We start from the raw sequence: 24,502 nt of genomic DNA, 5'->3' as shown, positions 1-24,502 counted from the left end.
AGACTGGGCCTGGGCCATATGACCTCCTCCTGTCTGTAGGCTACACTGGTCACAGAGAGAGAGAAGTGTTATGTGATTTACAGCGCATTTATAATTATTTAAAAAATTACAGGATGTTTTAGACAAAACCCATTAGATGAATAGAAAGAACAGAAAACAGTGCAGTTAACGCACAAAACAAGCATTGGGACATTTTGTTAATTTTGTCACTGATAACAAAACATGTGACACTGTAACAGAAGACATTAAATAATAAATACATTAATAAATGTACTATAGAATTTAATGTCATATTCTAGCCTTATTAGTCTCGCAGTATTGTGGGATTAGTATCACGTGCGAGTATACTGTACCTATAAAATTCTCATATGACATTATGACATTGGCATTATGGCATATGACATTTGTTAACATTTTTTTAAGTTTGCACAATTTCAATGATGTCTGAGGATTGGCCAAGTTAAGTTAAGTCTTCCACTTAATCCTCACATAATGATATCTGCAACACGGCACACTCTTTAACACTTGTGTGTGAAAGGTTTCTTTCTGTTTATCATTTTGAAGCAATTTGTCTAATTTTACACAAGATACCTCTGGTTGCTAAGAGATTCCTATTGGATAAAACTTAAGAATGTGGATTTTGTAATGCGATTTTCTGAATTATTTCAATGACGTTCGTATTGACTCAATACAACCTTCCTTCACTGAAAAGTCAGTGTGCCACTGACTAGTATCAGATTTTGATTGATGTTGGTCTTTGCAGTACTCTTAACATATTAGTTCTCCTTAGACCAATGTGGAAAAAGATTCTCGGCTACTTATATAAATAAAAAGTGCTACGTGTTTCACTTTAAGTCCTACTGCAGTATTTCTTTGGAGAGCACATACAGTACATACTAATAAGACATACTAAACTAGACACATTACAAATGATATACTGTATGGTTAGTGACGGGAAACAAACTGGGCTTTGGTTAACGCATTTTAAACTGAGGTACTGTATTGCTATGCTGTCAGTCACACCTTTGACACTCTTAATTATTATCAGACGGCCAGCTCTCAGTGTTGTAATACAGTATAAACTGATGTCTAGCTTTAAGGGGCAGAGGGGTGCTAGAGGAGTTGTGGGTGCGCTCTTGCTGCCCTTGCTGCCCACACTGGGCTGATGCCCAGTGATTAGGAAATGATGGTTTTGCCCAGAGCGCACAGGGGAGCTGCACTGCTGACCCAACTGCAGGCGCAGCCAGGGTCCAGGATGTTCCAGGCGCGCACGTCACACAGTTCCTGTTGACACTTTCCATCCCGAATGTGTGCTCAGTCCTTTCACAAAGCAGACCTGTTTCCTGCTTTCATCACAGCGCACCAGACAAGGACAGGTCTCACTCGGAATCTGAGGGGGGCTGCCAGAGCAATGCTGGGTGGGCATTTGCCATACTGCTGGGAAGCACTGAATCCGGAAAACACCGGAGGCTCACCAGGATAAATGAGCTCAGGATTTCAAATGTCAAAACCTGTGTGCTTTCGTGCCACACGTCAGATACTCTTGATTAGCATTGCATTGCCCCTGTCCCTAGGAATCACAGGGTTTTCCTTGAACTGCTCATCAAGAGATGTGTGACATCTCTAATCTGCCCATACAACTGATAAATCAGGTTACTTGGATTTGTTTTTCAAAGGTTTTCAGTTGTTAATATTTTTTAAAGGTTTAAAATGTTTTAGAAAAAGAAAAATGATTTAAAGGACCTACACACCCTCCTGGACTGCAGTCCCTAAGGGCAGGAGATGCACATCACTGTTCTATCTGGTAAAGGATTCTGTATTGTGTTTCCTGGCTCTGTTTGATCTTAATGCTGTGTGCAGGCTTTTTTTCTCTGAATGAAAACGTTTAAATCAACACAACTGATCGTGTACAATGTTTTTTCAGCACAGAAAACTGACCCCACCTGGTCAATTGTGTTTTTATCGATGACATTAAACACACCTCTCCAGTCAATCAGCAGCAACCTATGGTCATAGGTAAATGTGTACTTACTAATATTTGTAAATCAAAACTGTTTAAACATGAAATAGCGTTAGTCTCTTATACGTTCTGTTGATCTTCCCACATGATTCTGTTGACTCTGCGGGCACAGTCATTTGGAAAACAGAACATGGGGAAAATTCAAACAAACCTCTCAAAACCAAACTGTACAAAGCTCCTGCAGCTTGGGCTGAAAGACCTCTTTAATGTGCGTCACTGTCCTACCTTTCAGATGTGACTTGTGAAATTGAATTTGTTTCCTTTAGGGAATATTTTCCAAATGTCATGTCCCAGAACTTGTGAAATAGGGCAAGTTTTTGGGTACCTACAGTAAGTAGCACCTGATCTAATAGTATCTGACTGACACACATAAAGAGTTATACATATTATTATATATAAAGTACCTACAGTATGAATTGTATACATATTACATATTTATAAGTTATGCTCTTTCAGTAAATTTTATTGATTGTTCATTTAGTGTGTCATATTCAAAAGCAAAACAGTCTTTTGCTAAGAGTGTTGTATGTAAGGTTATGTAATATTTACCCTTAAGGAATAACCTTCTGATATGATTTAAACAAGATAACTAATTAAATAACATTGAATATTTACTCACACTCAAGCTTGACAAAAACTCACACTTTTTAAAGACATTTGTGTATAAAGCAGTGAAGATGGTATGGGGTGGCTCAGGCAGTCGTCTAACATCTTCAGTGGGGGGTCATCTGGCTTTCAGATAATTATATTTATTAGTTCTCAACCTGTGAGACGGTTTCCCAGTCTGATCTGAGAATGCTCATTCAGATAGTACTGAGGTTTCACAGTACTGCAGCTCTCTGACAGGTCCTTGAAACATTTCACCTTGTGTGTCCACTGTGCCTCACTCATTAATTGCAATGCCCTTTACTGTACTATCTTATAGCAATCTTGAATTCATTGAAATACTGCAAGTCATTGTTTTTCACATGATCACAACACTTTTAATACGATTCTTGTGGTCTGGAGCCCATTCCTGGAAGCACTGGGTGCCTGGCAGGATGCACCCTGGATGGGGGAGCAGTCCATCGCAGAACAGACGCAGACAAAAACACACACTCACACCAGGGCCAGTTTTCCCAGAAGCTAATGAGCCTCCCAGTGTGTGAAACAGGAGCACCCCGAGGAAAACTGCACGCGAACACAGAGAGAACATGAGGACTCCAGGCAATTTTAATTATCTTTGTTATTTTCATTATCTTAATCGTTATTTTCATTATCTTTGTTACTGTGGGATGTTATCTTTAACAACTTCTGATAGACTCTAATTTCAACTCTTTAAATGTCCTTCACTTTGAGACCATTCCACAGCATGGCAGAAAACTCAAGGAGAAAGAGTGCGTAATTTGTCAGATAACAGTTATGGGATGTCAGCTGCAGACAGATTATTGATACAAACTGTTTTGCAGGCTTTTCCATTTTGTGGAGTCCTTTCCCCAGTATAGAGGAAAATTCATGCTAATGAGGGTTTTGAAGTACAATACACACTCCAAAGTTACTGTTGTCCACTGTTATTTGCTAGTCTTTGGCTTTTAGCTGTGTGAAATGAAGAGCCCAGCTTCATGTAAAAAATAGCTGAATGCTTCTTCCGCTCAGTATCTCCTCTGGCTGTCCAATTACAGTAGAACATCTTCTACTTTCCATTTCAGTCAAGTTCTCAGTTATTCAATTCAAAATACTTTAGTCATACCCAGGTGGGCATTTTAAGGTTAAGGTTCAGTTTTGCAGCTGAAGCAGTTTGCTTAACTGAGACAGTGAAAAAAGACAGAGGACTGTATTTTCAGTATCATAAAGAGACTTGCTGGATGTTAGCCTCCCACAAACAGCCAGCAGCCATATCACCCTGCAACTCACAACTGGCAACTCATAGAAGCTCAGCAGTGTGAGCCTGGTCAGTACCTGGATGGGAGACTCCTGGGAAAGCTGAGGCTGCTGCTGGAAGCAGTGTTAGTGGGGCCAGTAGGGGGCGCTCACCCTGCAGTCTGTGTGGGTCCTAATGTCCCAGTATAGTGACGGGGACACTATACTGTAAAAAGGCACTGTGCTTTGGATGAGAGGTAAAACTAAGATGTAAAAAGATGTCTTGCCTCTCTGTGGTCATTAAAAATCCCAGGGTGTCTCTCTAGAAGAGTAGGGGTGTTACCCCAGTGTCCTGGCCAAATTTCCCCCTGGCCTTTACCAGTCATGGCCTCCTAATAACCCCCATCTCTGAACTGGCTTCATCACTCTGCTCTCCTCCCCACTGAGAGCTGGTGTGTGAGAGGACTGGAGCATCATCCAGGTGGGGCTGCACACTGGTGGGGGTGGAGGGGATCCCCATGACCTGTATGAGCTCTGAGTGGGGTGTCCAGAAAAGCGCTGTATAAGTGTAAGGAGTTATTATTAGTAAATGGAGCTGTGAACTGTTAGAGTTGAGTTTTCCCAGCTCCTGGGATGGCTGTTTCAGGAATTTATTTCCTTTGTATACTATACAGACTAAACTAAACGTAGTTTGCGGGTCATGATGCTTGTTGTAAGTTTAAGGAAAATCTTTTTTTTAATGTGGCTCACGGATTTTGAAGATTATTAGCAAAGGTTGTTGTAAAACAAGTGTTTTAGTTGTGTCTAGTAAAGCTGTCACAATGAATGCAAAGGGCTTAGGTATCTGTCCCTGCTAAATTAAACACCATGGCACCAGGAATGCAGGGGGATAGAACACACTGCATCCTGTATGAGGTAGAGGTGGGGCCAACCCTTATCTGGATTGTGTGCTTCAGTGCTGGACAAACACACAAAATCAACAGCGCAACTGAAAGGAGTCTTAGGAGTGGTGAAGCATCCGGTGTTCTGGCAGTACTTGACAGCTCAAGTCCGTTTCACTGGCAGTGTGGGACCTCAGCCATGTGCTCATTCTGTAGTACAAGTGAAATGAAGCAAGCCTGTAGATTCCCTAGTTCAAGAAATGTATGTAGTGTATTCACACAACATTCCAAACAAAGTACTGCATTTAAAAATAGGAAAAAACAAGTTACAGAAGTACAGTAAGGCACAGGTTGTGGTTTTTCTTATAGCCTTTTTAAATACTCTCTGTTCCTTCCAGACTAGCTTTGCCAGATAAACAGCACCTCCCATAGCTACAAGGCAGTTGACGGCTACATCCCCTCCTTGCCAGCAAGATGTTTATTAAGTAGGAGGTCTCTGCTCTTGATGGCTTAGGATAATGCTCACAGTAACTACAGTATGCTGTACGGACTTCAGAAGGCACTGTACACACGTTTGCACAGTTTTTCCTAGCAGCTCACATTCCTGTTTAGAAATAACCCAACTCACACAGGAGAGTGCATAATTCCTCATAACTGTGTGTTGTGGTATACTGTAGGGAATTTGAGCTGTTAGCAATAGTTGATTGCAGCGGGTGATATGTAACCTGCTCTGCATACAGATTTCTGCTTCATTAATGTTTGTCCACTCTTGATTTCCCAAGGACAGCTAAGCTTACCCTCGGAAGAGAGGCAGCTAGTCCAGCTTCAGAGCTGGAGCACAAACTGTGGAAACACAAAATGTGGCGAGTGCTCCATAATTCCCCAAACATTTTCCATTGTTCTCCCATTAAACATCTACAGTATACATCCCATCGGCGACCTGGACTGACTCAGAATAATGTGTCTTCCAGTACACTGTTGCATTTCTCCAGTTAATTACAGCCATATCATTTGAAGAACTTACAACATAGGTACAGTATGTTATGGGAACTGAGATGAAAAAGGCCCCCAACTCTGATTTATAAATTAAGTGTTTCCTTTTATTTACTCTTAGATTGCAATAATTTAGAGATTTTGATAATTGTTTTGATGTTGCTTTTTATTGGATCGGGCAAACTTATTTTCCCCTTTGAAAAACAGTGAATATGTGTAAGACACCTTCACAAAAAAGTAAGTCAAGAATTTATTAGAAGGCAGAAACAAAGTAGCACATTTTAAAAGCATAGTGGGGTTGTCATCTATCTAAAAACATGTGATTACAAAGGCAAGTAGCTCAGCAGCTCATTTCCTTCCTGTGCATGGTACTGATCTCCAGGTGATCGCACTGCTACGGCACTCGGCACTGTGGGATTTGGCAGCTGCACTCGTCCACGTGGATGTAGGTGTAGGGCCTGGTGGTCCCATTGGGGCAGATCAGCTGGATGGTGCGGTTGTGAGTCTTCACCTCCTGGCAGCAGGAGCACTTACGCTGCATGCTGGCAGCCTCAGCCGAGTACCTGCAAGGGCATAAGAAAGAACAACTCATATATCGTTGTGTCTATCCCACAGCTTAAAGCTGGGCTGTGCAGAATCTATCTTCAGCATCTAGGGAGGTCATGTACTGTAAAATGGATCTTAAACCACATAAAGTTTCTTTTCTGCCATTTCATGACACCATCTGTGGCATGGTCCTGCATGAGTACTGTACAGTCCTGAGCTTTCTCAGACAGCCCAGACATGCAGATCAATGAGAGAAATGTGTGTCAGCACACTGAAAGCAGACCTCTGTCATGCGAAAAAGGATATTAACCACTTCTTTCAGACAGTCAAAGCAGACGCGTGTCAGGCTAAATATTATGTTGACCAAAGCTCCATCCACTGCACTGACTACATGGGGTACCATAAAAATAGATGGCTTTTGCATCCTTCTTTTTTGGATTATTGTCAGCTGATTCAAATTTAATTATTTTAGTTTGAATGTTTTCAGCTTTAGACATATTTCTGGTTATTCGTATAGCACCTACTGTAGTTTGGTTTGATGCCGATGCTCCTGTTTGCTTTAACAATGAGAAGAAAGTCTTTCCTTGCAAATTACAAGACTTCATTTACTCTGGAATTTTTCTGAAAAATGTAAATTATGTTTCAGCCCTGATGTTTCTTATCTGGTCAGGGTGTACAGTATGTGGTGGAAAAACAATACAGGTTCCCACTATAGCATGTCTTTGTTTCCCCCTAGTGGTCCGATCTGGAAATTCACAGTTTAGAAAATGGTAAGAAACTTTCTACAAGTATGTACTGTACAGCCTAACACCTCCAATCTCATACAATTTATAGGTTACTGTTTTCTTTTTTGTATACACCATCATTCAGCAATGGAAGCTAATGGAGTTCCCTGAGGTGCAGTGTGTCTGTTCCAGTCCCTAATTTTAATACTGAATGTAAAGATCTGCACAATGGAACTGGTCTCTTTGCTCTTGCCAACAAACTGAGATCTTCATATTAACCTCTGGCAATCTGTGCTATGTGCTATCATGTCCTAGTCCTATTTAACTCTACTTCCAGTAAGTTAAAGCTGATCAGTTTTATCTGTGCCACAGGAGTGAATTTGACTGACTGGTGTTATTACTGCTATGAAGATGGGGGCATAGCCTCTGCCAGCCCTGTTTTGGCACGGCTGAACCTTAATGTTCATGTGGAGCTGTCCATTGAGCAGCTCCAACGGGCTGGGGAGGAGGTGCCCTTTTGGGCAGGGAAGGAGTTGCCACTTGAACAGCAATAATAACCTGAGGGGAGAGATGGAGGGCAGGATACTACCTGGGCTCCAGAGAGGGCAGTAGAGGAGAAAATGGGATTGTATGGTTTTGTTTGTTTTTTATATTTTGCCTGACAATTAAAAAAAGATTTTATCACAAAATAGATCATGTATTGTTAGTTGAAAGCCTTTATCTGCATAACAGTACATCATTTTCTGTGGAAAATACTCCACCTACTGAAGTTCTAGTGTAAGATAAACCTAGCTTGTCATTACGTTTTGTGTTTGTTTCTGTCCATTGTATAAGGGATCACAGAGCAGTTTATCAAATCAGTGATATCTAGGCCTTATTTCTCTTGAGTCTGTAGAATCCAAAGACATTATGATAACTCTAGGAGTTTCCTTTCTGGTTGTAATCCATATTTGGATTATTTTATCTGTGCTTTCATGCTGTGAAAGTCACCATTTAGGCCTGCACAGTTACAAGCAAAGTAAATGAACAAAAATGTCAGTAGTGGAATGGGCAGATTATCCTAGATTGGTAGCCAGAGTTTTAGACTGCCGACAGGAGGATCAAGGGTTCGAGTCCTCACTGTGATCTTCATCCTGACTCCCCCAGTCCACCCAGCTGCATAGATAGGTATCTACACTGCTAAGGCTAATCCTGCAATAGAATACTGTCCCATCTGTGGGCACCTTTCAGAATGTGATTCGTGGGAAACTCACATGGAGTAGGAGCTGCAGGCACCCTCGCATTGTGTCATTTCTATGACATCTGGGGACTTGCAGCCATTCTGAGTGATGCTCCTTTTCACTGTGGTCAACTGGCAAGTCTTCTCAACACCTGTGAGGAAAAACAACACGGGCTGCGACTTAAGGCTTATGGACCTAGCTGAAAGACAACTACCATAGAATATTTAGCCATACTAACAGAGCACAGCACATCAAGCTAATGTGGTCCATATTAAAAATAAAGATAGAGTCTTATTTATTCAATCAGTAAGGAGAAGAGGAGATCTGCCACAAGTAAAACAAGTACCAAACAGGTCTGAGCTTACAAGCAATACCAATCATTTTTAGAAAATAGAAAAACTACACTTCATGATCATTCATGGTCTGATATTCCAGACCCAAGTGAAAAATAATAAGTACATTCAGTGATTTATATATACTGTTTTTTTAGCAAAAACTGACAGCAGGAGGCATGTTTTTGGCCTGCTGTCATGTGAAGCTACAAAGCTAAGATTTGTATAAATACAGCACAATGAAATAATTTATGAATGTGCTAAGTTTAATTATTACATTACATTTTTCATTAACTATATTTTAACTTATAAAGGTAAAGAGTTCTCTTGATACATTTTAGTAAAATTAGTAAAACATTCACAATATGTAAATTTCTGCTTGCTGTCTGAAAAAATGAGTCAGATATCTACTCTACAAAAAATTATCATTTTGCTTTAAATGAAAAAACTTTTCCACAAACTTGGTATGACAACACCCATTTACCATTTATCGAAAAACAGATATGATACATTTAAATACATCACTACTGTTTATTAACATATTGTACATTAACAGTTGCAAAAAGTAAAAATAATGACTGTGACCCGTTGAACTATGGTGTGGTGACCTTGAACCCACCTACATCTTTTCAAAATGTTTGGAATGCTTTGTCAGGAATAAATCGGTGAAGGAACTGTACCACAATGTACTGATTTTTTATTATCAACATTATCAACCCTAACCATAATGCTTTATGTAATATCAATCATATTAGAAAAGACAAATTAACATGTGATGTCATATTTTTTGCTAAAAAATAAATGTGGCCCATAGATTCCTGTAATTGTTATCATTTCACCTAATTAAGTTTAGTATTCATAATACTTACATGTCTTACAGCAACCATCTTCAGTTGTCGTAATGGTCTCCTACAGGGAATACATACATATTAAGAACAGTTTTCAAGTACTGTAGATACTGTATGAGCATACAGTATCTTTAATATCCGCCTCAATTAGCTTATGCTAATTCCCTTTTATATTGCTAATTAAAAGTGCAAAATAAATAATTTGAATGTATTTTAATGCTTTCTGAAGAAGATGAGATTTTGTGTGTTGTGTTTTCTCTCTACACTGTACGGCGTGACAGCGGAGAATCAGTCTATATCTGAGGTCACCGCTAGAGGGCGTCAAGGGAGAGGGGATACAGGTGAGCGTCACACCCGTGTGAGAGTGTCATTCCGGGATCCGGGTGAATCAGCTGCAGAGGAGGACGAGCCAGACTCTAGCGTAGGCGCAACTTTCTCTCGGGAGTTCTCTGACAACTGAGCTTAAAGGCTGTTTTAACAGAAATACATTCAGAGCGACGCCTCTCCTGCCCCTAGATATCGGACAAACCCGGCGATAACCGCGGCGACGATTTTAAATTAACATGTAAAATAAACATTAAATAGATTATAGAGATAATTGCTTTATTCCTGGGAAGTAAATAAGAAAACTAATTTACAAGTTTAAGAGTATGCAAATTTTGTTGCCATCAACTGAATGCAGTGCTACCAGTTACAAGTAAAGGGAAAAGAGAAAATGGCAGAAGAGCTAAAATATCTGTAGATGTGTCAGAAAAGCAACTATTTGCCAATACAGCCTTTTAAATTTAATTCTGGGGGAAGTGTGAAAGACTGCATTTGTAAATGAGAAATATGTGAACACAATCTGAGTATGAGATTCCGATACAGTACTTTCCTTTTGTACGAATATTTAAATCCAGAACACAAAGATGATCAGTGAGTTTATAATAGGGGGAGGTAAAGTGGTGAACTGTGAGCAAGGAAATCTTTCATCTTTGTAAAGATCAGCCAGTATTCTTCCTGATATCTGATGTAAATAGCAGGGCGTTGTCTGCAATAAAAAAATGACTGGACAAACATGACTGTTTCTGGCTCGGCTGAGAGTGACATTTTGAAAAGCAATCCCAGTGTCTATTAAACTGATTGTTTTAGCATATTTAGGGTGAAAGGAACTGTAAAGGAGGTAAATATGAACCAGAGGGTATGTAAAACAGACATGATCAGACCAGGAAAGTTGATAGGAAGACACACGTCAATAGTGAAAAGATCCTGGCCTGTCTTGATATTATTGAGATGAATACAAAAAAAATTGAAATATAAATTAGATTAAAAGAAAATCAAGAAATCTCAGCAGGAAACATTTTCTGCTATCCAAATGAAGAAAGCAAAGTTTTTAACAAGTTTAGGTTTCTGTGCACTTACAGGCTGGCATTTGCTTTCGTTGAATGGAGGGCACTGAATCCTGGTTTTGATGGAGACAAAAGTGTTGGTGATTATCTCACAGTTGTGCTGCTCACACTTGTCTCCAGGAGGCGACCAATTATCTCCAGGCTTGGAAGACAGAAGAAAGCACGTGGTGTTAATCAGTATTGATAGCTGGCAGTCTTGCTAATGCTAAAAACAGTAGGAGATCACCTGACCAGGATTCTGGCAAGCCTGCTCAACAATAAGGCTCCATCCACCTATTTTCTTTTGAGCTTTTTGTTGTCCTTCATTTCTGAGATGCGTGTTTAGGTGGAGATTTTCATTTCTGAAGGTCTTAGGTGGCAGGGACATGAAAGAAACTGGACTTATTTCCTCCTCAGCCTTGAAGAAACTAAAGAGTTAATCTCCCTCTTGTGACTCAAATGTTCTATGTATCACAAAATGCAGTTATGAGAGTGCAGATAACAGTCCTGACTAGTTCAGAGGTTGTTAAGTGCTGGGAATAGGTTGGGTCCCATTTTTCTAAATAGGATTATTCCATGTTCACATTTACTATCCCTGTGAATCATGACGACTCTGCGCCTCTTAGTGGCAGAAAGGATCTGGCTGGCTGGTTTGACTGCAGCTAAACAGAGCTGGTCCAGCATTAGGAACCTCCAGTCATGCCCTCTCCTGATACCAGGATCCTGGCCTGTCTTCATATTATTGATATGGTACTTCTGACTGCTGGGTCCATGGTACTATCATGGACACAATTGAAGCCTTATTACACGGGGGTCACATTGTAGCTGTTCGACCATGTTTCAGGAGTCCTTAGGTAGAAAAGTGAAAAAGAAGTTCATGTAGTGTGAGAAATGAGATATTTTCATTTTTGCATCCTATTTTATGGTGTTTGAAAATGTTTTTTCCACAAATAATATATATATATACAATAAATAACTCAGCAGACCTGGAGTATGTGGATGGTGCCATCCACTTTGATGACACAGTGAGTCTGCACACACTTTCCACAGCAGTCGGTGGTAGACTGGACATATTGGAAACCCTGGAAAACATATCCATAGTGATATTATCAGTCTTTGTTATTAAATATCTTGAGATACAAGGCACTGTGCATTGGCTGAAAACCTTACCTCTTCACAGGTCCTGTTACAGGGCAGGGGTACACAGCTGATAATGTTGAGCTGGGTTGTGAGATTTATATCCTTGGTGCAGGAGCACAGCTGGCATTTATCCACTGGAACACTGGATCCCGGCTGGGAAGAACAGAGAATACTCTGTAGAATACTGCACGTTCACAAATACATGAATAGAAATACAATAATAAATCCTCTAACTGGTTACCTGATATTCTGTGTTGCTGTAAACACAAACCCCCTTTTTCTCTAAAAAACAACAACATTAAGAAACATAAGAAAAATCATTGATGCTTGATATTTTCTTATATACCAAATGATCCCATCAGAGCACTAATCTTAGTTTTTAAATATCACATCATATCTGACTCCATTCCCCTGTAAAAACTGGTTTCTGTTATTGACATCAAACTGTTTCCAGTTATGACATCACGAAACTGTTCTGCTGTTTATAGCAAGACTTGACAGCAGATTTAACTAATGTGTTATTCATGCTGAGATCTGTTATCGGCATATACTGTTTGTTAAAGGAAAACCAATGGTTTCCAAACATACCAGGTACTAAATCCTACAACACAGCTCCTCTTTTAGCTCTTTGTGTTTTGTGTTAAAGTAAGGAAAATTTCTATATACAGTATTTCTTTAAATTGCTGTTTCATTGGCTATTGTCAGATGACTTATAAGTACAATAAAGCAGGGACCACACAATTTCAGGCATTATGTGTGGTTCACAAAACAATGTTTTACACATTGTGGAAACTGACCAAGTGTCATTCCTTTATGCTCTGTGCTTGCAGAATGAATTAATTAAACAATGCCTTTACCGCATTTATATTCTGGGCAGCATTTTCCATCAGGGATAACGACAGTAGGCTTGAATCCCACTGGGCAGTCCGTCTGAGTGGGTGGGCAGGTGCTGGCATTACATCCTGAAGAGAAACAGCAAGAGGCAATGCAAGACTGCCGCCACTTCACCAACACAAACAACTGAGGCAGTGATAACGTGTTCCCAAGAATACATGCATTTAGACAAACATCTTGAGCTGAAAATGTGACATAGCCAAGATGTATTTTTAATGTGTGTCACGATTATAGTTCCCCCTCCTTAAGGGTGCTCCAGCCCTTTCACTTAAGACTTTATTCTCTGCACCTGTTTCCTATTCCCAGCCCACCTTAAAAGCCAGGCGCTGACGCTCATCCGGGCTCTGCATCTGATTTCCGTATCGTGCGAGTCTGGGACCTGGAAGCGCCTGGTCCCGTTAAGGTTTTAACCTCTGTTCCCGTTCCCGTTCCTGTTCCCTGTCCGCCGGTTCCGACCCGGCCTTCGTGGTTTTAACTTCGTGTTTTGATGGATCTCCTGGTTTTGGACTTTCTCGTGTGTTTTTTGGATACTCTAAGGATTACTCTTTGGGATTGTTCGCCTCGGCCACACCTCCCCTGAGCTCCAGCGCACCTTGGACACGCCCCCCTGTCTTCAGCCCCGTATTCCTGCATGACGTTTCCCCACTTCGTCGGATTGTGTCATCCGCATAGGGTCCGGAAAGAACTGTTCGTTACAATGTGTGGTTGAAGCAGCCACATGGCGGATGATTGGCAGAGCAGGTTCCTCCTTTCTTCTGTGACAGAGGCCAAGTGATGGTTGAGTGTCGGTGCAGACTACTCTTTTGGTCATGAAATGAACTTACTGCAGACAAGCTCCTTGCAGCAGGGGTCCGTCGAGCTGGTCTCACTGGTGGTGACAAAGCCTGGCCCACTGCAGTCGGGTTTGGGCTTCACTGGACATTCCTTTGGCTCACACCTCACTCCTTTCATGTTGACGTCACAGATACAGTTCTGGCAGTTGTACTCAAATGTCTCCCCGAACTAGGGCAGAAATAGAAGAATCACAGACAGACCTCGTACTAGAGCCTCCCAGCCTCTTATATCGGCAAGGTCAGGGAAGGCTCAGGTTGTCCCCTGGTAAGTGTAGCATACAGTATGTTGATGTGAAAGAACAGCACCTCACCTTTCGAGCTTTACGATTTGGATCCATGCAACCTGTGGAAACAAAGAGCAAATGTGAGCCAGGTCAGTAGGATACTGTGGAGGTGCAGGTACAGCGGTGTCTTGGCTGGACATTACAGACTGAATCTGAGCTCTAAATAGACCCTTATTGACTGTAGTGGAGAGGCTGCTACATTGAGATGTCTGGTGGTATAGCTGATAGACCAGGTCAAATTGTAATGGACTCTAATAATGCTTCTGCTGCTACACAGGCTCGGGACCAGCAGTTGTGGAACCCCATTTCTTAGTAATCAGCTATATACAAATAATCTGATACAAACATATCAAATTAACATATTTTTATACCAAGCTATAGCATCATGAACATAAAGTGCCTGATGGAGTGAGAGGCAGAGGAACTGAGAATACACTTGCCTTTCGATGCTTTAGAATTGCTGTAACTCTGAAATGTCTGTGTCTCTGAGCTAGAGGGCAGTTTAAGATCAGTTTAAGTTTAAGAGGACAGTTTAAAAGGAAATAAGTGCAGGCATTCACATAAGAAAGGAATCTAATACAGCTGTTTTTCATTAGGTCGCTCTATGAATACAGTAGGTAAAGAACACAATGTCTTGTCTGTTTCTATGGTGAGACAGGTCCTACAGGACATTTTCTTTCTCTAGGTCTACAAAACAAAGATAAACTGGATTATCAACCCCAATAGACATTCATATATCTTCAAGGGAGCAAAGAGCTGGGACCGGTTCTGCATTTTTCCTTAACATTTTGTGATTCAGCTGAAGGATGGAATCTCCCCTCCAACACTCTGGCATAAGCTTTTCCAGAGAGGCTGGGACATGTGATCCCCTTATAGTTGGAACACATCCTTTTTCCTGCACCCCAGTTTGCCAATCCAGAGGCCCTGTAAATTCACTCAACATTAAAATGTATTAACCGTCAACCCCTTTTTCTCAGAACTTTTTAACATCTTCAGGTGAATGTCATCCACACCTGTTATCTTACAACTACGAATGTAACTGCTGCTGTGACCTTGGTAACATCCAAAATGCAAGGGTAGCTCTTCCGGAGGAGGGAGTTGAAATCTGTCCATACACGGTCATCCTCCAGATGTTCCCAAACATCTGTACAGTCTCTCACCTCTGGCTGGCCAACATTGTTTGTCAAGTGGTGATAAGATGCCTTGTGTTTGAACATGCTTTCTATCAATAACCCTTTAGTAGAATAGAAGTCGAAGAATTCCACATTCAGGTTCAGATAAGGGCAGCCCTTTTCTCTGTTTTTTCCTGTCTGGGACCTTGACTCATACAGTACCAGTTAATGAAGGGAGACTATTCTGGCAGTCTAACTAACCCTCCTCAATTTGCTCCAAAACAAACAGCATCTCTCCAGACAAAATGGAAAATAAATATACACACCACATTCTTTTACACAGATTTGAGTCTGCTTATTGTACATTGTAGTCCCATCAGGACAAAAGCAGCCTTCTGTTATCAGTGGGATGATATCCTGGTCTTCGTATGGGCTGAGAAAAAAAAATAAAATCTAAATTAAAAAAGAGAATATTAATGCTGTTGTCCAACTATTTTAACCTATTCCTCTCTCTTTTACCTTTTCAACGGTGTGAACTGGATTGTGTTTGTTACTGGTATTTGAAACTTCTGTGAAGTTCTCCAGAATAAAAAAATATATAACTGAGTAGAAGAAATCTTTACACTTTTTCCTTCAATAACACTTGCAGTTTGCACTTAGTTCACTGACTTGAAACACACACCAGACATAGATGTTCATAACCTGACTGGAAAGTACATTCTTCTTTCTTCATCTGCCTAATAACTTACTTGTCATCACAAGTGAGCTGCTTTGCACGATGACATGACTTGTAGACCAAGTTGGGCGGGCAAGTAGGGGCTGTAAAACAGAAAACGTGTGATGCCAGTTATGTAAAATAAAACACCCGGCAAAAATAGTATCGATAGTGCCTTGGTGTGTCAGGAGGAGTAAACTTTATGGTATTGTGCAGTCTACAGTGCCTTGAAATAGTATTCTTCCCCTTCCGTTTTGCATTCTGATTAATTACAAATGATGAATACACTTTTTTAGAGTGAATATATTTTTTAAAAAACTTGAATGCTTGATCTAAACACTTTAATGAGTAAAGAAGTTAAATGTTAGCAAGAACTACAAAGAAAAATCAAAACTAAAATATGCTGACTGCATTAGCATTCACTCCTGTGGGTCACTAGTTGATGGAAACACCTTTGGCAGTAATTACAGCTGCCAGCCTTTTTGGATGCATCTTTACTAACCTTGAACACTGGGATGGTGCAAAGTTTGCCATTGTTTGCAGGAATAAAAACATTTGCAAAGCATTGTATAGTGTTAGGAAAGTTTTACTTTCTACAGCAGTCCTTTTGGTGTTTGGTTAACTTTTCCCTTGGCTTTGTTTGGCTAAGTGATCAATAAATATTTTTCTGGGATTCCTTTTAATAAACTTGTTATGTTTCCAGTTTACCAATATGAAACTGTTCAAGTTCAAGTTTATTTGTCAGTCCAGGCATAAACAAGTATACAGAGGAGCGAGATATTCTCCTGGTCTACGGTGCGAATACAGACAGACACTGACAAGACAATCCTATAGACATAGACATTTCTGACAGGGTACAGGGTACATAAAGTGCAATTTGCATAGTGCAATTTACTTTACAGGATTGTGCAAAGAATACATCAGACAGTGTGCCTGACATTAGGCAAGAAAGAGCTGGTTTTCCAGATTTGGAGTAGGTGCAGTAGGTACCAGGGTGTTGAGGAGCCTGACAGCCTGTGGAAGAAAGCTGTGACAGAGTGGTGGAGCTGGGCCGTGTACTGCGATACCTTTTACCAGATGGTAGGAGGGCAAAGAGGTTGCAGGAGGGGTGGGAGGGATCGTCCACGATCCCAGGGGCTTGGTGTGTGCAGCGTGTGGGGTACAGTAGATGTCCTGACTGGAGGGAAGGGAGGCTCCAGTGATGTTTTCTGCTGTATTGACAATTCGTTGCAGGGACTTGTGGACTGAGATCTTACAATTCCCAAACCAAACAATGACGCAGTTTTCTCAGGAGCTAAGTATACATGAATGTACATCCCTTACAACCCACTATCCTTTTCTATAAGATATTGAAACAGACCGGCCACATGTCGTGTGAGTCTTTACCAGATTTCTCCCAGCTTCAGGTGGAGACACTTACGGCATATCCCTTTCGTGGCATCTCTCCAGCTCACACAGGCGCCCAGCTGTGCACACATGGAGGCGTAGGTCTGCAGGCTGGAGCACTCAATGGAGCTGTTCTTCATGTGGCAGCTGTCAAACACACAGCCCTGGTAGAAAGGCTCTGGAGGGAGAACCTTGTGGCACTCTGCAAACACCCTGCGGATACCAACATGCAGGCAGTCCATCACTGGGCAACAGGAGTCAGTGCAGTTGCACAATCAGTTCAGAGTGCAAAATCAGTGATTAAATCATCACTCACTGAGATTATGATAAGCTTTGGGTATGTAAATTGAAGTCTTCTAAGGGCAGAGTTCTGCAGGCTTTGTAGGGGGCTGTGAGATATTAGTTCAATTAAGAGTACAGGTGAAACTGAAGGAGTCTGCAATCTTTTGGAAAAAGATTCTGACACCCTGTGTCAATGAATGGGTCTCTGTTGGACTGTTTTATTATCTTACTTGGACTTGATGATGTCGCAGACAGAGTCAGGTTTGCAGGGGGGTTTGGTGGTGCCTGAAGGTTTGCTGGTGGGCATGACAGGTGGGATGCAGTAGGGCTTGCTCTTGTTTGTCACCCAGTGGTCTCCCATCACAGCACAGTCCTTGACCAGCCGGCCTCCAGGAAGCATGCAGTCATCCGCCTGGTTGTTATTGCAGGTTCCTGAGGAGAGAAAATATTTCCTTCTCTCAGTCTTTTCCAGTTACTGTATAAATAGGTCTTCTTCACTATTATTATTCACACAGTGCTCAAATTAATTCCAGAAGGCACAAATTCTATTGCTGAGATGTTTTTCTTCAGAACATACAACCTTACATGGCTGATCATTTTTCACACAGAAGCTAAACCTTATAACACTCTAGAGGAAGACTGTGTGTATAACAGTGAACAGCTTGCAACATCCAATTCATCGAATCTTTAAGTAGAATATTTTAGTGATTTCTTTTAAAACACAGCAAAAGTAGTGTATTGGTGGAGCTGAAGTTGAAAAACTGACTTTACTGGTTTCTTGGGGAAAAAATGTTAGATTAATTAATACACAATATTCACACTCCTGTATTTAGATAAAATTAAATTATCTAATCACATCAATCCAGTTTTATATTCCTGATATTGGTTACCTTGGAAATATCAGATTGAGTTGAGAATGGTGTTGTTGTGTTTAAAGACTGGTCTAATTCCCGAGTACCTGACAGATCTGCTTGTCATTCTGTTTTCTTCTCAGATTTACAAGATTACAGTACATACTGCATTTTTTAGGGACCAGACATATTGTTCCTATGATCCACAATTGTGGGGTCTTCTCCCTCTGCTAAGCATGATTTCTTGTGTTATTAAGTCATGGCTTAAACCTTTTCCATTCCCTTATTATTCTTTCACATTTGTAGGTTATTATTCCTTTGGATTTTCAATGCAAGCCACTTTGAGGTGTCTGACAGGTGACGTGTAAAATAATGTTTAAACAGGACAAATGTAATGGCCTTACCACATTGTCCCTGTGTGTTATTGCCAAATAACCTGTAAGGTAGATTGATAGTGAAGGCGATTCCACCGAAGGTCACCACAGCATTAATCTCTGGTATCTGCAGCACCACGTTAATGCCAGCACTGTAGACCTCTGTGCCATTCCCAGTGAAAGGCAATGATATGACATTGTCATTTACCAACACCTTCAAACAGAAAACAATAAGGGAAAAGTTACAGAAGCAATAAAGCAGGAACAATACAGCTGAATTGATCAAGTTGTAATAGTGTATTCTTTTTGACATGCTTAAAAATCTTTGATTTCAAATTTCAGATGATACATAAAACTAATAAGTACATTTTCTTGCCTTTGGTGAAGATATACAGTAGCCACATGTGGTTTTTGATATGACTCACTTAGGATCTGTGCCCATTAAATACTTTTTTGGGCAGCATGGTAAGATTACTTAGATACAGTATGGTGAAAACAGAAATTAGATGAAATAAACTCTAATAAAATATATTGTATTCATTTATACATTTAGTTTTATTTTGTAATACAGATTACTGAATGTACACATGATCAGCTTTGGTGCTGAATGACTTAGAGAAAAATAATGTTTTTCTCAATGTTGTGAGGAGAAGCTTAATAGTTGAAGATGTTTAATCTGGCTTGTCAGGAAATTAATCTATGAAGATTATCAAAATTAAAGACAAGTCACATCAATGTAGGATATGTTCTTAGAAAACAGTTTCATACGGTTATGAGAAGTTAATGAATGCAGAAATGTATACTGCAGAAATGATTTGACATTCTTGCAATACATACTGACCTGCAGTTTGACTTTGCCTGTGACATCTTTATTAATCAAGGTGATTTTTTGTGTGCCATAAGAAACCATGATCGAACGCGGGCAAGACACATTATCTCGCAGGTTGCACTGGACATTGTCGATATAAATCTTAAATTGATCATATTTAGGTATGATTTCTTGCACCAAAACATAAGTGCAGTTGCCCTGGAAGCTGTAATAAAGTCCATCGAAGGTGACATAATGGGGGTCTCCCCAGCCACTACAGAAGCCTGCAAACACAAAAACAGTTTGACTTTATGATCTTGTTTTACTGTGGCACCAATCTGTAGCGGTCTGTGTGAAGGTGCAACACTGCAATTAGTTACAACATCTTGCTAAATACACTACATTACCTAGGATAAGATGTTTGTTTTTTCAATTACAATTAATGAGGATTTACTTGTAGCAGAAATAAAACCTTAAAATTTAAATTATATTTTTTAACCTAGATTGTTAAATACAGAGATTTTACATACAGTCCAGCCCAGTCTCTTTGTGCAGAAGTGTAAAAGAATACTCACAGTCACATTCATAATGCTGGCAGCACGTGTTCTCATCGGAAACCAACACTGGGGTTCTTCCGTTAGAGCAGGAGATCTTTGTGGTGGGTGGGCATTCATAGGGGACTGGCTGTATTGTATCATTCCCAATGCATATAACCTTCTTGCAATTGCTGAGCCAGAAGACCTCATTTAACTGTATTTCATAGAAAACATGTATTACAATGAAATCATGAATGCTTATCTAGTTTACCTTTGGGTTTTGTTTGAGGGGCTCAAGATTATGAATTCAGCAAATACCTGAAACAGGCATGGAAACAATTTTCTGAGGACTGTTACTTTTTGAGCAAGTCATCAGGCATGAACTTTATAGCCTCCTGTTCATCTGATGTACAGAAAGAATACTGCCAGACAACATCAGCTACTGTACATGTTACTGTACTAGGATTGCATTATAAATAAAGCTTTGTCTAGGATTTCATTTGTAAGATTAAATTAGCTCTAAGGTATCTGCTGTGTTGATAGGTATTGGCACAAATGTTCCTTTCTTCTCATTTTCAGCAAAGAGATAACTGTTCCACTTCTTTATTGACCCATGTCATTTTTCTATATATAACTACATGAGAACATGGGCCAGTGAGAGGAGGCAATCATTTTATTGCTTTTCTTTGCTCGTTCTAAGGTTAATATCATTTTGATGGTGTGAGAGGGCTATATAGTAGGTTCAGACATAATACAGATTCTTCTCTGGACCACATTTATGAAAATGCTATGGGAATTGTATTTCTACCTACAGTATACAGTAGTCACTGTGCCACAGGTTGTTGTAACATAATTAGTAGTAACATAAGCAGAATTAACTAAAAATAAATATGGAAATATGGACCTTCTTAAAGTATCACAATTACTCTAATTTTTTCTTGATCTTTCCATTTATGATTACAAGAAATAATACTGTTTATGAAATACTTTTTAATTTCAACACAAATCATTTACAAAAACAAAGTGTTCAGTACCATATTATACTCTCTCTTGTATCCAAGTGATGTTGGTTTCCAATTAACTCTAACACGTTATTTAGTTTTTAAATTCATATTTACTCAAAGAAACCAACTAGCAGACAGGCAACTAGTTGTTGTTGATAAATTTATGTTTCCTGTAATAAGTACCTTCACTAGTGCATACCAATATACAGAATTCTATTCCTGAATAAGAAATTATAATTATTATATGAATACTTCTTAATGAATCTGAAATTACTCTGTGTAAAATGGTTGTTGAACCTATGAGAATGTTACTTGAAGGTCTCAACAATGTTTGGTTGAACATCAACCAAACCATTAGCAGAATTTACTCACTGTTTTATTCCATGTTGGGCAGTCAAAAGGACACGGCTCTTGTTTTGTCTCAATCTTACAAGCAACAGAACAGACAGTGTAATTGCAGAATCCATTTGTATTTCTAACAATACTTATATTCATTCCTGCAGAAAAATAAATGAAAAACAAAAATTAATTTATTTATATGAAGAATAAATCTACAATTCACATGTACAATTTCCATGTCAGATGTGAAAGGATTCACAATATTGAACACAAATGATTTTTGGAAATAGTGAGGTCAGTCTTCTCAGAATTTAGAAATCATTACTGAAAATTACTTCAAACAAAACTATTGCCTTTCACTTTATTGCTTGTTCTGTTTTGCTACCAAACTCAACAGAAGTAGAGGTACTCTTGGAAGAACTAGAAACTTCTCCATAAATGAGGCACACCAAGTATGTGGAAAACAAGAGTTTCCACACAAGTGTGATTCATGCACTAATGAAAGAAATGACATCCCAGTATGCCTTGAGTCATGTATATCAATGCTGGATAGGCCTCTTTGCCTAGAATAATGGCTATAAATAATAGAATAAAAGCAGTGATAGTGAGGGTTGCTTGTTGGGGTGCATTTGGCAGGGCTTCCAGTCATCAAAACAGCTCAAAATGCTAAGGTTACTGCTCCTCACAAGTGTCAATGTTTGAGAGTCCAGTGGTGCAAAGACTGCTAGCAAGAGACTGTTGAACAGGGGATAAATGCAATGGAGTCAGGTTATTCATCCTTCATCTTATTCATGACAGACAAAAAGGTTTGTGGCCAACCTAAAGAAGACTACAAAAGCAGTGAGGGCTTCTGGTGGCTCAGCAAGGTTGTAAAGTGCAATTTTCTTGGCATGGTTTGTATGCACTCATTCCCTTAGAAGACAAGGACAAAGCTTATTGCTACTTAATGGTCTTCACCCCATCCTGAAGCAATTCTTTCCTGCAGGAAGGGGTGATCTCCAGGATGATTACTACACCTCCATGCACAGTTTGATGAGATGACACTGATATATCCATACTGTATGTCATGACATTCTCAGTTACCACATCTGAACCCAGCTGGGTTTTTATGGGGTCTTCAGGAACTATGACCAGGAGTGTTTTTTTCACTTCAGTCACCAACCAGGTACTGTATGGTTGATTGACTTCTCATGGAAGAGTGGTACAGAACTACAGACATGGGTGGACTCTAGGGTATAGGCACATACAGATTGCAGTGGCCACATGTGGTGACCCAGTGCCTTATTAAGTGACTTCACATCATTTTTTTGTCCAGAGTACTTTTTTTATTCTAGAATAATCACATCTCTAATCTATGAAACTGGTGTCCTGGCTCTACTTTCTTTTGCTGAGATCATGACATTTGATAAAGATATGTACCTTGTATAAAGGAAAGCATTTCTTCTGATGCTGTTTGGAACAATTTCCATTTTACCTCTTGACAATAGATACAGCCGACAAGATCTAAGCTCCAGTGAGTTCATCACCGTGCTCAACTTGTTGATTCAGTTAATCGGGGCTTCTCTGTGGGACGGTTTGGGAGTAGAGGTGATTACCACCCAAGAGAGGTGAAGGGAAAGGATATAATAGAAAAGGAGGCTGTTTTTCTATTTTATGTTGTTATTTTGTTACCAAAAAATGATTACAAAAAAGGGGAAATAAATATGAATTATATGTATGTATAATAAATAATAAACTCTCCATAAGTGTGTAAAAAGTCTAACTCACCAGGATTAAAATGAGTTCCATTCAAAATGCAAGGGCATGGTGGTTTTTGTGTTGTTCCTGTTTTAATCTGTCCATCTGTTGAATGCTTACCATGAGTACCAGTAATTACTGAAAATGTGGTGGAATCTGTGGAGAAATTAAATAATGTCAGAGATAGCACACTAGACCCTAACCATATTTACTTTTGAGAATATTAAGGGTAAAATAACAAAATAAGAGGATTTAAACTCAAGACCTTCTAATTATAAGTAAAGAGCCCATAGGTCCCCATAAATTAAATATTTAAAAAGTGATCTGGAGAATATTTTCAGTCAGTACTGGTTACTATCAAGATCTTTAAATGGCTTGATGACTCTAAACTAAGTCGCTGCAGTATTATACTTAAATACTGTTTGTTTTATATAAACAAATAAGATGAAGGAGAATCAGACTTACGTGATGTAGACGGAGAAGGAGAGGTTACTGATGTAGAAGAGAGATACGGGGTTGATGTTCTGGTAGTAGACGGAGTATGGGAGAATGGTGGAGGAGAGGGGGTTGTCGTAGAAGTTGTATGAGGGGGTGTTGTTGTAGAGGGGGTGTAGGGGGTTGTTGTAGGAGGTGGAGGGGTGATTGTTGTAGAGGGGGTGTGGGGGGTTGTTGTAGGAGGTGGAGGGGTGATTGTTGTAGAGGGAGGGTAGGGGGTTGTTGTAGGAGGTGGAGGGGCGATTGTTGTAGAGGGGGTGTAGGGGGTTGTTGTAGGAGGTGGAGGGGTGATTGTTGTAGAGGGAGTGTGGGAGGTTGTTGTAGGAGGTGGAGGGTTGGTTGTTGTAGAGGGGGTGTAGGGGGTTGTTGTAGGAGGTGGAGGGGTGATTGTTGTAGAGGGGGTGTAGGGGGTTGTTGTAGATGGGGGTAGGGTGGTGATTGTTGTAGAGGGGGTGTAGGGGGTTGTTGTAGGAGGTGGAGGGGTGATTGTTGTAGAGGGGGTGTGGGGGGTTGTTGTAGGAGGTGGAGGGGTGATTGTTGTAGAGGGAGTGTGGGGGGTTGTTGTAGGAGGTGGAGGGGTGAATGTTGTAGAGGGGGTGTAGGGGGTTGTTGTAGGAGGTGGAGGGATGATTGTTGTAGAGGGGGTGTAGGGGGTTGTTGTAGGAGGTGGAGGGGTGATTGTTGTAGAGGGGGTGTGGGGGGTTGTTGTAGGAGGTGGAGGGGTGATTGTTGTAGAGGGGGTGTAGGGGGTTGTTGTAGGAGGTGGAGGGGTGATTGTTGTAGAGGGGGTGTAGGGGGTTGTTGTAGGAGGTGGAGGGGTGATTGTTGTAGAGGGGGTGTAGGGGGTTGTTGTAGGAGGTGGAGGGGTGGTTGTTGTAGAGGGGGTGTAGGGGGTTGTTGTAGGAGGTGGAGGGGTGATTGTTGTAGAGGGAGTGTAGGGG

The 24,502-nt window shown here is 40.3% G+C and overlaps 1 protein-coding gene across 1 annotated transcript; it reads right to left on the bottom strand.

Annotated features, from left to right (window-relative positions):
* Window positions 1–5,970: 5,970 nt before the first annotated feature.
* LOC138224450 (intestinal mucin-like protein) lies at window positions 5,971–23,832 on the bottom strand. The gene is made up of 20 exons (XM_069181779.1): window positions 23,532–23,832; window positions 23,097–23,222; window positions 21,363–21,487; window positions 20,026–20,200; window positions 19,484–19,734; window positions 18,673–18,856; window positions 17,648–17,849; window positions 17,170–17,348; window positions 15,784–15,853; window positions 15,361–15,467; window positions 13,950–13,981; window positions 13,630–13,807; window positions 12,769–12,873; window positions 12,153–12,193; window positions 11,942–12,064; window positions 11,758–11,853; window positions 10,806–10,934; window positions 9,426–9,465; window positions 8,258–8,375; window positions 5,971–6,296 (listed from the first exon to the last, which is right to left on the bottom strand). The coding sequence occupies exons 3-20, from the start codon at window positions 21,483–21,485 to the stop codon at window positions 6,128–6,130; spliced, it is 2,322 nt and encodes a 773-aa protein (XP_069037880.1). The 5' UTR covers window positions 21,486–21,487; window positions 23,097–23,222; window positions 23,532–23,832; the 3' UTR covers window positions 5,971–6,127.
* Between the last annotated feature and the right edge of the window lie 670 nt (window positions 23,833–24,502).

The sequence above is a fragment of the Lepisosteus oculatus genome, chromosome 21, assembly GCF_040954835.1.
Source record: "Lepisosteus oculatus isolate fLepOcu1 chromosome 21, fLepOcu1.hap2, whole genome shotgun sequence".
Lineage (NCBI taxonomy): Eukaryota > Metazoa > Chordata > Actinopteri > Semionotiformes > Lepisosteidae > Lepisosteus > Lepisosteus oculatus.
The sequence above is the reverse complement of the archived record's forward strand: the minus strand, read 5'-3'. Positions and strand labels throughout refer to the sequence as shown.

Excerpts from the sequence above, each read along its gene's own strand:
- LOC138224450 (XM_069181779.1), bottom strand. The coding sequence starts at position 21,485 with ATGAATATAAGTATTGTTAGAAATACAAATGGATTCTGCAATTACACT. Across the intron at positions 13,982-15,360 it reads AATCTGTGTAAAAGAATGTG|GTTGCATGGATCCAAATCGT; the intron begins GTGTGTATATTT and ends TTGTTTCCACAG. Across the intron at positions 6,297-8,257 it reads GCCTGCAGCTCCTACTCCAT|GTACTCGGCTGAGGCTGCCA; the intron begins GTGAGTTTCCCA and ends ATGCCCTTGCAG.